We start from the raw sequence: 12,944 nt of genomic DNA on the forward strand, positions 1-12,944 counted from the left end.
AGAGAAGAAACAGAAACACAAGTTACAAATAACAGGAAAGAGCACAGACGGAGCAGTTTAGCATCTGTCGCCTTGTCTCCTACATCAACCCAACTCTCACGATTTCTGTTTCTGTTTGTTCTTCTCCCTGTTTCTTCTGTTTACTTCTTTCATTCTCTCTTTTTTCGTGTCTCTTTCTTTCTCTGTAGTCTCCACACACACCTGTCTCAAGTTCAATGCTTAAAGCTGGCCTCAGTGTGCTTTTGTTTACCTAGCTGTCTGGCCCAGGAGGTCCTTGTCCGAGCGTCTAGACACAGCTGAATTTGACTGACTTCATGCCCCATAAACCCCAACACCTTTTCTTCTTCTTTCCCTTTTACCTTCTCACCCCCACAACCTTCATTTTTTTCATCCCTCTTTCTGCTCCTCTTGTCCCAAAAATGCTCCGTCCCTTAAATCAAACGTTAAACTTCCAGGCTCGCATAGATTCTGGTCATGTTAGCAGGACTTTCAGTGTGTTTAAATAGTAACAAAACACCACAAATATTCCACTATTCCCCAGAGGGAGTCTGTTTTCAATCTCGAGTTTATGTCGATGTTTAGTGTTTCATCCATGCTGATGAGCGGTGTTCTACCAGAGCTGCAGTGGCATCGGTTCAAACTGTGCCATAGGCTATAATTGTGTTAACAATCTTATAAATCAACATCATGATTGGTTTTAAATTTAAATCAGATACATTGAAAGCAATCCTTAATATCAATTATTTTAATGGCTAAATAATATCCTCACTCTGTGGGGTTTGGATGGTTTATTAAGGCCCTCGGGCCTTCCACTTTTAAGAGAATGTTTTCTTTAAGAGTCTTCCATCAAGACCAAGACGAGTCCTTTGATCATCACTGTTGTTTTTGGTTAGACTAAGAATAAAAAGCAGAAACTTGTTGCGGCTGAACATCAGACAATTTCAATCAGATCTGAAACACTGCCCTGAGAGACATCTTTTTTATACACGTGGTTTTCCCCGCCTGTTCGTCCTCCACCTCTAACACAGATATCTTCTGAGCAAACAGACATTACTTCATATCCTAATGCAAAACACGACCCATTATCCAGAAGTCTGTTTATCATAACGGCTTCACCACAAACTCCACTGGCAGCGGCTCTAATGAGCTTGTTCTGTACCATATTTAGCTGCTTAATTACAGTCATCATTTAACAAACCACATTGCATGTGCTGTTTTTTAGTCGCGCACCGCCGTTCAGAGGAATTGATTGCTGCACAAACCAGAGATTAATATAACTCACACATGCTGTGCTTCGTTGAACATGTATACAGTTTATTTCCTAATGCCTGATTTTTCTTTTCTGTTGCAGGACCTGCTGTAAGTACAATCTCATCTCATGCAGGTAGTATGATAATCAACCAATATGACGGGATTTACCTCTGCTGTTAAACATGCAAACACACCTCCTATATATTCACCTTCACTATACATGCTTGGGTTTTCTCCCACAGCAGTAAAACCTGAACACACAGACACACAAGCTGACACAGACTCACTCACACATGTGCATCCACAGAGCACGGCAATAAACGGACCACCTAGGGAACTGTGTGTGTGTGTGTGTGTGTGTGTGTGTGTGTGTGTGCTGACTTATTAGCAGCGACTTATACTCCTCAGTGGGACTACAGCTCCTGCTGACACTCACACACACGGCAGATAAAACACTCACAAAGACATTAACTAACCAGACACTACTCCTGCCTTCGGGTGTCTTTTTTTTTTCATATTTAATTTGCATTTTTTTAAATTTTTTGGTGACATGTGGCAGAGATCAGATATGCAGAGGCTCTTAAACACACCATGACGTTTTAGTGGAAACATTCGGACAGAGCAGCGTGTCAGGCTGACATTTTGAAAATCCAGGGGATCATTTTATTGGACAGAACTGTCCATCCAGCTGGTTCCTTTAAGTGTGCATGAAACGATGTGTAATTTATTTTCCTGAACACACCCCGAGTCCAGCCTCCGGCCCGTAAAGCTGAAGGGAAGGTGTGGTAATGAGTCACCTGCTACTGCACGATCTGTCAGTGCACGGACTGGAAGCTATTAGCACAAACCCCAAATGACAATTAGCTTTCTAAATATGTCATGCAGGAATCTTTGAGTGTAGACTAAAATTACGTGATACGTTCATATACATCCTGCTGCACTGTTGGTTTCTGTTCTAACCTTTCTCAATGCTTCATGCTTCAATCTCTAACCTCACCAGGGCAAGGCTGGACGGGATGGATACCCGGTAAATTTGATTTGTTATTTATCCTGTCACTCTTCAATTCACCCAATCACCTCTCGCTTTTTTTATCTCTGGATTTATTCTTTTTTCCAACAACTTTACTTCTTTTTTTGTCCCTTTACTGCGCCTTTTAAAGACATTTACTCTAATTGCCTCCTGTCCTGTGTCTTTGCCTCTTCTTCTGCGACTTTAAACATTTCCTCTCCTCCAATGATATATCCTGCCCCATGACTGAGAAGTTACTCAACATAAAGGCAGTTAAATACATGCAGACATTGACTTCCCCTGGGCGGTAAGATGAGTTGAAAGTCTTACAACTTACTGTCTCGAGGCAAAAAAAAAAAAAGCAGCTTAAAACAGATTTGGTGCACGTGTGAAAATGAGTAATAAACATAAAGAAGATATGATCTGTAAACAAAAACCACAAGAGTGTAAACCATACAAATGTGAACCATACATCCACAAGGCACAAATCATGGCCTTCAGCTTTTAGACGAGGTTTACAAATGTTTAAATAATACAACTGCGTACGTCCAAAACTACTGAATGCAAAGCAGATCGTTGACAATGCATCAAACCACAATACATACATACGGCTTCTCTCAGGAGAAACAGCGGCCTCTTGTGGCCGGTCAGGGTACTGAGTTTCTCCACTCGCTGACATAAAACAGCTCGTGCAGGCTCTGCTGCTGTTTGAGGTGAAGCCATCATCATAATTACATCATCTAACACTGATACGCCCTCATGATTCACAGATCAGGCTGTATGAGCAGAGGTATCACCCTGCAGGGCGTGTGTGTGTGTGCTTTGTGGGACACTTTGTCCTGCTATCGTGTGACCCCTCTATTGTCTGTTGTGTACGCTGTCTCTCTGGAAATTTTGGGAAGTTCATTACCCATGGGGCTCGGTCCCAGTCGGATTCCCAGTCTGCCTGGCACTGCTCGGCCCTCCTGACGGGAAATGCCTGCTGCTAATTACACACAGGTGGAGCGCACACACACACACACACACACACACACACACACACACACAGAGGAGTGTGTGCACATTTGTGTTTGTTTGACTGTGACTCTATTCATCTTTGTCACTGTCTTCATTAGAGTTGTTTTCTCTTTTAAATGTGTGCTAAATTAATGAAGTAGTGTTTTGTATTAAAGCTGCATAGTGTGGGTAATCCTTCCTGTTATGATGCACATGTGCAGGTATGATGGCTAAAGAGGCTGCGTGTATGAAGTTACAGCGAAACAGCAGCAGATTAATCACACTGGCAATTAACATGGACAGCACATTATTTCATTTAGCAGCAGCAGAGATGATCGAGTTTCAGAAGTGGAGCTTAAAGAGGCCGTTGTTCCTGTTGGGTAGCTGTGTTTGTGTATCTCTGTCCATATGTGCAGCTGTGTGTGAACCCCATCCAACCACCCGTAGTTTATGTAAATCTCTGAAACAAAGGCCAGAGCTGTGGAAGTGGTCAGAGGTCTCTCTCTTTCTGCGTGTGTGTGTGTCACATGCACCGCTCATATGGAGAGGGCATGCGCACATCAGCGCAAATGAGTCGAGTCAGTTTTGTGAGAGCGCCGCGATGCTAACCGTGCCAGTGACTTGTGCCAACAAATTCTCTTTCTTTATTTTTCCATTGTTAAAACAAACACATGGCTCGCTTTCCAAAACCCCTTTTCTCTCTCGCCCTCTCTCACCCTTATTATGTCTCTGTCAAAGTCAAGCCTTCCACCCTCAGCAGGCAGATCTCTTTATTCTTTGACACATTGACACATCATTAACAGCACGCTTAAGCACATTTTTGAGGTATTTTACTTTACTTGAGGTTTTATGCAACTTTATCGCTTTACCCAACAACATTTCACATTTCAATGTGGTACTTTTTACTTTAATACATTTACTTTATATATTCAGATTGCAAAATATAATCACCAAAGAAGTTTGGACGTATTATATCACAAGTTAAGACTTTATTGATGAAGGGGGGAACTTCCCGCTCTGCTCGGTACTATATGAACGAATCAAAATGTACCTTCACCACCGGAGTTTTTCTACACTGTGGTAAAAGATCTGTGGCCCGTTGCAAGAAGCATCTTAATTTAAGATTTTCCTTAAAAATTCACTTCAGGTTTCCTTAAAAAAAAATGAGCTGCGCACATTCACCTTAAGTCCTGTCCTTAGGATGTTTCCTAAATACTTTTCATCCTCATGTTGTGTCGTGTTTTTTATCTTAAGTAATTCCTTAAAATCGGTAAGGCGTTGCACAATTATCCTTAGCAACAATTCAAAGAAGAAACTTTAGGAACCATAAACAGCTACTTAACCTCAACAAAACGTACTATACAGGTGTTTTATTGAGCAGCGCGGATGAAGCTTGCGCTGCTGCGGCTGCTAATCTCCCCAAACTTTACGTTGTCACTGCATTGCTGGATGATCGTCAACTTCTGCGTCACGCTACGTGGAGCCCACGCCTCTTGTAATCAGAGTAAAACACATCAAGCTGTGTTTTTTGCCACATTCGTTGTTTCAGCGCTGATGTAACGTTTGGTTCAAATGTCCTTTTTAGAGCGTGTTTTCTCCTCGCATCTTCATGTAGCGTGAGCTTTTCTTAAACAGTCCAATTTGGCCTCATTTCTTTTGATTTTTGACATTATGAGCCTACGTTTTTAAAATCTTGGGTCGGTGTTCCGTCACCATGGCAGCTGTGGAGTATTCATAACGTATTTAAGCTGGACTGCGGTAAACAGCTTAGTTTTTTTTCTTACCTTAGGAATCAGTCTGAGATGTTCATTGCAACTGTCTTAAACAATTTCCTTAAGGAAAAATAATAACGTGAATTCCTTATCTGAAAAACTTTGTGCAACTGGCCACTGAGCACTTCTTTCACCACTAACTTGTCACATAAGCTCTGTAGACACACGGGTGCATGTTTGAAAGTGTGACGCTGCATGTGCTGCAGTTCATTCAGGTGGCGTACACATGTCTCGCAGTTGTTGATGCATGCAGCAGTCCACTTCCATTGAGGCATTATTTGAATGATAAACAGTGTTAAAGACATGCCGTCTGTGTGTGTCTCAAGCAGAACACTTTGATAAGCGTGTGTGTGTGTTTGTGCGTGCCGATGTATGTTTTCTCTCCTCGTGTAACCCCTGTCACGTCTTCCTCTCATAAATCACAGGCCAGGGGTTTGAGTTTCAGAAACGAGCCTCCCCACTGTCAAACAATCAGAGTCAGACACAATGACAGAAAAGTGCGGAGGGGGAAACACACACACACACACCAGTTTTCTTTGCATTCATATGTCCCCACAGTGCACTGAAGTGCCAGCCTGCGACAGACAGCGGCCCTCAGTCAGCAGAATCAGCCCAAGGCCTGCATTGTTCAGGCTTCCAGGCCGCTGAGCGCAGATTAAAGCCAGACAGTCACCCAACAACATGTCAGTAATGTTCTGTCCCAAACACACAGCACTCTGGCACTCTGGTATGCTTTATTCAAGACGCAGCCACTTTTTCCCCCCCTAAAGAAGCACATGTCATGTTTCGCAATTAATGTTCATGTAGCCCTGACGTAGAGTGGAGTTTTGTCCCTGTGGCAACATGAAAGCAAGTGTAGAGGAGGAGGGGAATGTATCCAAAGGAGGGTTGTGGATCACTGCGAGGGAGGAAAAGATAATGATATCAAAGGAGGGAAGAAAAGTAGAACCAGGAGAGAGGAAAAGGCTCACTCTCCCCGTCTTCTTTCATTTTGGCGTCACATAATTAAACTCATCCAGCCTAATGTGCGCGACACATCGCTGTGCCATGTGTGATTCTCGCTGATGTGCAGACACCAAGATTTCTCGAAGCATCCTCAGCAATTACACCCCACTGGATAATTAGCAGTCTGCACCATAGGGAGCACCATAAAGACAGTAAAGACGCCCCTCGCCCTGTTTCATTAGGGATTAAGACACACACGCGTGCACATATACATGTGTGAGCATGCACACACACACATACACAAACATAGACAGCGATACATGCCCTCCTGCAGGCCAAGTAATTTTCCAGAAATGTGTTTAAAAGCCATCTAATTGGTGGGAATGCTGAGTCCAAACTTCTGCTGAGGGACAGGATGGCGATGTAGACAAGGAATACACACGAAGAACCGCACATGAATAAAAAGGCATTATTTCATTTTCTCCCACAATCACTTGAGGTTTCGGTGGTAATCTCAGGCCTATTTCTCACTTTTCCTCAACATTAATCTCTTTTTTTATTCTTCTATGGTCCTCTCTCTGTCCTCCTTTTTTTCTACTCTGCGGCCTGATCCATTTGTGGTACAGATGAAGGTTTTACTAGTGGCTTTTTTTCGTACAGCCTGTTCTATTTTTATATGAATTCCAGCTCTTTCTCATGCCTTGCAGACTTTTGTGCTCTGTAGGTCTGCACCACAATGGAGGCACAGTTTAACACAGCAGCTACGCAGAACGAAAAGCAGAACGTTTATTAACGACCGCACATCGAAATGCAATCTCACCTGGTTCCTGTCCTTCTGCCCCCGATTTTTTTTTTGCCTTTTTTTAAAGCCCCATTAAGAGTCTTCTCTTTCTGACCTCTGCTGCTGATTGAAGTAAGGCTCATATCTGTCTTATACGTCATACAGGAGCTTACTGCACGGCTGCATGCTTGGTTGAGTTACAGCTTCAGGTAGCCACAGTTCATCTGAGTGTTATTGTATGCATATAGGATAACAGCTAAGTAACTAAGGTCATAGAGGTAACACTATCTTACTTAAAGCAAACTGTCGGCTGTCAGATATTAGATACTGGGTTTTATACACTTTCTCTAACACACTCACACAAAGGACGAGACGCACACACAGCTACGGTACCTGCACTTCACAGGCCACTGTGAGGCTTGTTAGCAGCTATAAATCAGCCTGTTTTTGCTCCGGATCAGACTCCACAGCAGCCAGTGACCTCACCGTGTACACCTCGCCTGCTCATCCTGATGAGTCTTGAAAGAGCCGGGCGCTGATAAACGCTGCCAGATGCAGAGATATCACACACACATGCATAAATCCAGAGGCATGTACGCATACAGAAGACAAAACTCACTGGGACATTTGTAGGCTTACTCAAGTGCTCAAAGCACCACGGATGACATGAAAAACGCAGCATGCTGCTTTTAATAGAGTGGTGAAAGAAGTTAAGTCCAGTGATACAGCGCATTACATCCTTACACTTAATCTCAGCTTTAGACAGTCCTGGTGAAATTATTGCCGTGCGATTGGTCTCAGTCATTTGTTCCACCCGAGTCTCAGCCACCCACTGCTGATTTCACAAGCGGCCTTGAATCAAAAAGACATCAGGAGCCTCAAAGGCTTCCTTCTGTACTTTTATAAATCTCCTTTATATGGACTAACCACTAATGTTTTTGAAAACAGTTTATAGCCTTACATTAAATAAAAAATAAACTTATGGTACAATCCCCCCCTAAATATCCCCTTTTTCATCCTTATGTGCCTACTGTCCATCCATCAAAGCAGCCAGCGATGAAACTGTGGTAGGTTTTCACTATGGGACCCCGGGCCGGATAGCACCCGAGGGGCTGGTAAAGCAGGAAGATGAAGGAAAAGCCCGGATATACGAGCCATCCAAGGCCAGAGATGACGTTTGTTAATGATGGTTTCCAGTCTGCAGAGCCACCAGCACTGTGAAGGGTTGTGCAACCTACGACTCAAGGGACCCTGTGAACACTGTTAGCTTAACATCAAGTACAGTCGTTAAGGAGGAAGTCAACATTAGCCTTTACCGCATACATCACGTTTAAGTGTTTTTGGAAAGTTTCATCCTAGAGTTCCTTTTTGTTTAAGTAGGGATCTGAAGGTTTGTGCCTTTGAACTGAGTGTTGCTTTGCCGAGGAGGTTCAACGACTGCTCGGCTGTTTTTATTGAGGTAAACAAAGTGGACAACTCCAACTGCTGTTTCGGCACCGGGGTGAGGTTGTATAGGGGCTATACTTAACTGCCTGTTGGATTATCTCATCACTGCAAACACACGGAGACATGGTAGATGTGAGGCTGTGTGGAAGCTCGACCCAGCTGGATCAAATCCACTCACAGTCTATCCGGCTGGACACCACACTCTAAATCTACAAATAATTATAAACCACAACCACCTGGAAACGTCTCCATATCCGAGTCGTATGTGTGCACACAAACATGCAGTTAAATCGGGCAGGATATACATAGAAGATTTGTATAAGAACTAAACACAATTTCTTCGTCTTCCTTCTTTTTCATCCTATAATTTCCAATAATTGCAGCTGTTTCTCTGTCGTTTACAAGCACGCATTTTCCTGTCCTCACTTGATACGTTTGTCTTGCCAAATCCACTTAGCTGCTTCTCCTAAACTAAGATCACTTACAGTGTTTCCTGAGAGATAACACTCAAACATTATAAAATACTAATAAATAACAGCCGGTTAAAGAGATGTTACAGGGGGAGATAATAGAGGAACAGTCTGTAGCTACACAGCGTCTGAATCTTGTTTTTCATTCATAGCAGAAATACAGCCGATGTTTTTGAAGCCAGTTATTAAAGACATAGTTTGACATTTAAAATACACGAATTTGCTTCTTTCTGAGAGTTAAATGACAAGATTAATACCTCTTTCGTGTCTGAACCCTAAATATAAAGAGACAAGAGAATGTTAGCCTAGCTAGCATGACGGCAGCAAACAGCTACATATAAACGGCTAGCCTGGCTGTGTTTACCAGCACCTCTGAAGTTTACTAGTTGACACATTATGTCTAGTTTGTTTAATTTTCACACAAACTGTATAAGAGTGAAAACAAGAAGTAGTACCAGACTTTGTTTTTGCTAGTCACAGTGGCGAGCTAAGCTAACCGCTGCGTGGCTTTAGCCGCCTGCTCAACGCACAGACATGAGAGTGGTGTCAATCTTCTTATTTATCTTTTGGCAAAAAACGGAATAAGTGTATATCCCAAGATGTTTATTTATTCATTGGTTCAGTGTCAATCATGAATTTGTACTTTTGTCTTCTAAAATCGTGTATTTGCTTTCCGACAGGGACCGCTTGGTTTGGATGGGAAACCCGTAAGTGTCTCTATAATCGAATGTGTAAAAAATACTTTCAAGGGCTGAAAAAAGTTAAATTTTCACTCTGTTTTTTCTCTTCTCAGGGTTTTCCAGGTCCCAAGGGAAGCCAGGTACATCATCACACACCTGTTGTCTCGTTGTAGTTTTCAAATAACACATATTATTAATACTGAAGTCATTCATACCTAGAGATTCTCCAACTGTGAATCCAGGTGGGTATTCGGCCTGTAAAACTGGTGCTGCTAAACTTCATCAATCATTTTTACTGTTCCTAAGGGAACGCCGCTAGGGAGTAAAAAGCCCACGGTAGCCATCTTGTTTCTAGTTCCACCTCACAGCTTACAGCCACGAGGGACTCATGGTTCAACTGAACCAAGTGCTGAAATCCCCTTTGCACTTCACCTCTGAGTCCTATCTATCACCTTCCCCTGAAACCTTGCAGCACTCCCAGACACACCCAGGTGTAGCGTGAAAACAGGCCGAGCAGAGCGAATTGGAAACACACCAGCGGGAAAAGTTAGAGAGTAAAGAGTGTATAACCTCTACAGAGGCTCTTTAAAAAGTCATTATAGTACCCTTTATCCCCCCTTCCCCCCTCGGAGCTCCTTTCTGGTCGCTCTGCCAATGAGAGGGACGAGTCATCTGCTGAAATGTAAACCCCTCACAGCTTAATGAGAGCTGTTTGAATGGCTCCTCTCCAAACACCATTAAGCTGTTGTTTCCTGCAAAAGGAGACCTCAAGCTGGGCCTGTCCTTTAAGAGGACTCTCCCAATCACAGAGGGTCTGCTGTAAAACGCAGGCAGGTGTGAAACAGACCGCGTGACCAGAGTCCTGTGTAAGTGCTCAAGGGATGTGAGACACAAGGCAAAAGGTTAACTTAGGAGAATGAATCAGCTTTAAAGGATCTCGAAAAACAGAAAAGTGAGGTAATTACCATAAAAAGAAATGGCTACAAGAAGCATCAGATTCTGTGAACAATAATAAACTAAAATTGGCGCTTTCAGACGAATCATGTGGCCTTCATAGCCCCTTTCCCACTGGTCAAAAAACCAGCTAAGTGGCTTTTTTGCTCAGTGGGAAAGGTTATAATCGGCATTCAGACCCGGGTCAAAGACTCTGCAGTAGTGGAGGGTAATTATCGGGTAATTATCGCCTCGGCTCCGATCAGCATTGATGGGAACACAAAACCCATGTCCACGCGCTAATCTCTGCCCCCTTTCCGGCGCGATGCTATGCTCCGTCTGTAACTTCTGCGACTCCTTGTCATCTCAGCTACAAATTCCGCCCGTCTCCGTCCGAGCAGTGCTCGAACATCGTTCCAAATGCCGAGACATCTTCACTGTTTACTAACCCTGTTTCCGGCGCGTTTGTGACGTCAGACGGTGACACAGCAGAAAAGAGACCGAAATATTCCACTGGCAATTGGAAAAGAGACAATCCGCGTTTATGCGCGGGTCTTCCGGGGTCTGAAAAACCTGCCTCAACATGCTAATTTCAGTGGGAAAGGCGTAAATGTGTGAGTTTGCTCAGTATAATCGACAGTACGGTAGTACGCTCGGCTTGAACAAAGTTTGACAGGACAGCATGACTTTGAACTATCCAGCCAAGGGAACAGTGAGATTAAAGAGGCTAAGCTGAAGCTAAAAAATAGTCTTCTAAAAGTGATCATTACACACCTGTTGTCAGGTAGATTTAACCTTTCCTTCCCTGAACTGAAAGAGAAAGCCGTGAAGGAGATCAGCTATCATCATGTGCACACTCACATTAACCTCCCGCACCAGACCCTGTCTTCAGCTCCGAACCCCTGAACACAATTACAGCTCAAGTCTGGACAAAATGTGAGGAAAGGGGGAACAAATTAGAGAGGGAGGCACCGAGGCAGATCTCGTGGCAGATTTAGAGACAGGGGAACTGAATAAAAGCAGAAAGGGGGAGATGAGGGTATAAGCGAAAGAGCAGACAGGCATAAAAAGTTCAAAATAAAGGTTGTAAGAGGTCTGCTCACAGGAGTGCCTTTTTGGAGAGACAGTGGCTGAGTTAGGGGACAGTTAGTGACAGGTCTCCATGTGGGGCCTGTCTAATATCTGGGCCCTTGTGCCACAGGATGAAAGAAAGATTGATGCGGGCACAGACTGTCAGGGTTTAGCTCATCTGCAGGCCTGGTGTTCATAAGACACTTGTAAACAATCCAACACACAGTCTGACTGTGTCCTCTATAAGTCTGTGTTTTGAGTTTCTATCATTCCACATCTAAAGCATCTTTAGAGTTCCCCTCTGAGAGAACGACTGCTGAAAGAACAAAGAAACACGTCGCTCTTATTCTTTTATCTCTCAGCGGAACTGTTTTTATCTCACAAAGAGGATTCACAAAGGGATTCTCGCTGTCATATGGGGCTCTTATTGTGAAATATACTCAGACAGATGGGACTTGTGATTGAGCAGTCTCATCGCTTTAAGTGGTATTACCGCCGTGCCTTACCATTTGATGAATGCTCCCTGCTAGATGCCAGTTAAAGATGTATTGTGCTGTGATGTATGCTGATCATATGATTTATCTTGACCGACTGTCTCTGATTATCTCCTCCGTCCTGCAGGGACCAGCTGGACCCAAGGGGGAAAAGGTATGTTTCAGTATGGATTTCAAAAACCCTGCTAGACAAGTCAACGCCCATAAACACACACAACCGCACAGGTGTTCTCTGCAATGCCTCCCACAGCCATCAAACAAGCCATAGATTACATGTAGTTATGTAGGAGCTCATATGTCTCCGCACATTCTCCCGTCAAGATACCAAACAGGTTTGCAAGCCTTCGATGATAGCCAGATGTGTTCCCGGTCTACGCTAAGGTGTTAGCAACAGTTAGGGCTGCGAGAGCTGGCAGAGGAGGCTCGTGCATCAGGTCATTTGTTGTACGCACGCATGGGTGACTTGGTGTGTGCACCATCTGCATTCAAGCGCAAATTGTCCAGATAAGCGCAACCACAAGCACAACTGCATGTGTCAGAGCGGGATTGAGCCAAGTGACAGATGATGCTGAGGTTTGGAAAGTTGGCTCCCTTCATGTAATCATGCTAGTAGCTCCGTGATGAGACCTCCAAATCCTCATCAGAGAACCAACGATCTGCAGCACGTGCGCTCCAACTTTCAGTCAGCTCATCACGCCCCCGTCACATGATTCCAATTGTGGCTTATCAAATGGTTTATGCAGTAATTGTGGACATCCTGAGCTGGCTTTGGGACAGATGACCTTTGAGTCGCTTCCTTCATATACACAAGTTCTTCTGGCTGTCACAGCTGCTCGACAGTAGCTGTGTTCTGTTGCATGACTCCTGTGTGCATGTACAGCACTAATAAAAGCTGACAATTGTTATTTTCCTGTTTTTCTCCCAGGGTGACCAAGGAGACGTTGGGCCAAGGGTAAGTCATGTTTTCTGTTCTTTCCTGAGATGTTTTTGGCTTTTATATGTGTATTTTAGAAGCGACGTTTTCACTACAGGTGACCTGGCTGAAATGAGCTTTCCTTTTATTGTGTTTTGTTCCTCAGCGATTTAAAGATGTGCT

General features: G+C 43.7%; 1 protein-coding gene across 1 annotated transcript in view; it reads left to right on the forward strand.

The window, feature by feature from the left end:
* LOC138598779 (collagen alpha-1(XXIII) chain) overlaps positions 1-12,944 on the forward strand; it is a 125,417-nt gene that overhangs the window by 92,827 nt on the left and 19,646 nt on the right. Inside the window, exons 5-9 of the mRNA XM_069670632.1 lie at positions 2,252-2,278; positions 9,351-9,377; positions 9,464-9,490; positions 11,976-12,002; positions 12,774-12,800. Coding sequence (XP_069526733.1) covers positions 2,252-2,278; positions 9,351-9,377; positions 9,464-9,490; positions 11,976-12,002; positions 12,774-12,800 — 135 coding nt within the window. The remainder of the gene's footprint in view (positions 1-2,251; positions 2,279-9,350; positions 9,378-9,463; positions 9,491-11,975; positions 12,003-12,773; positions 12,801-12,944) is intronic.

The sequence above is a fragment of the Semicossyphus pulcher genome, unplaced genomic scaffold, assembly GCF_022749685.1.
Source record: "Semicossyphus pulcher isolate SPU_LCO1_2020_fin unplaced genomic scaffold, fSemPul1.0.p SCAF_2, whole genome shotgun sequence".
Lineage (NCBI taxonomy): Eukaryota > Metazoa > Chordata > Actinopteri > Labriformes > Labridae > Semicossyphus > Semicossyphus pulcher.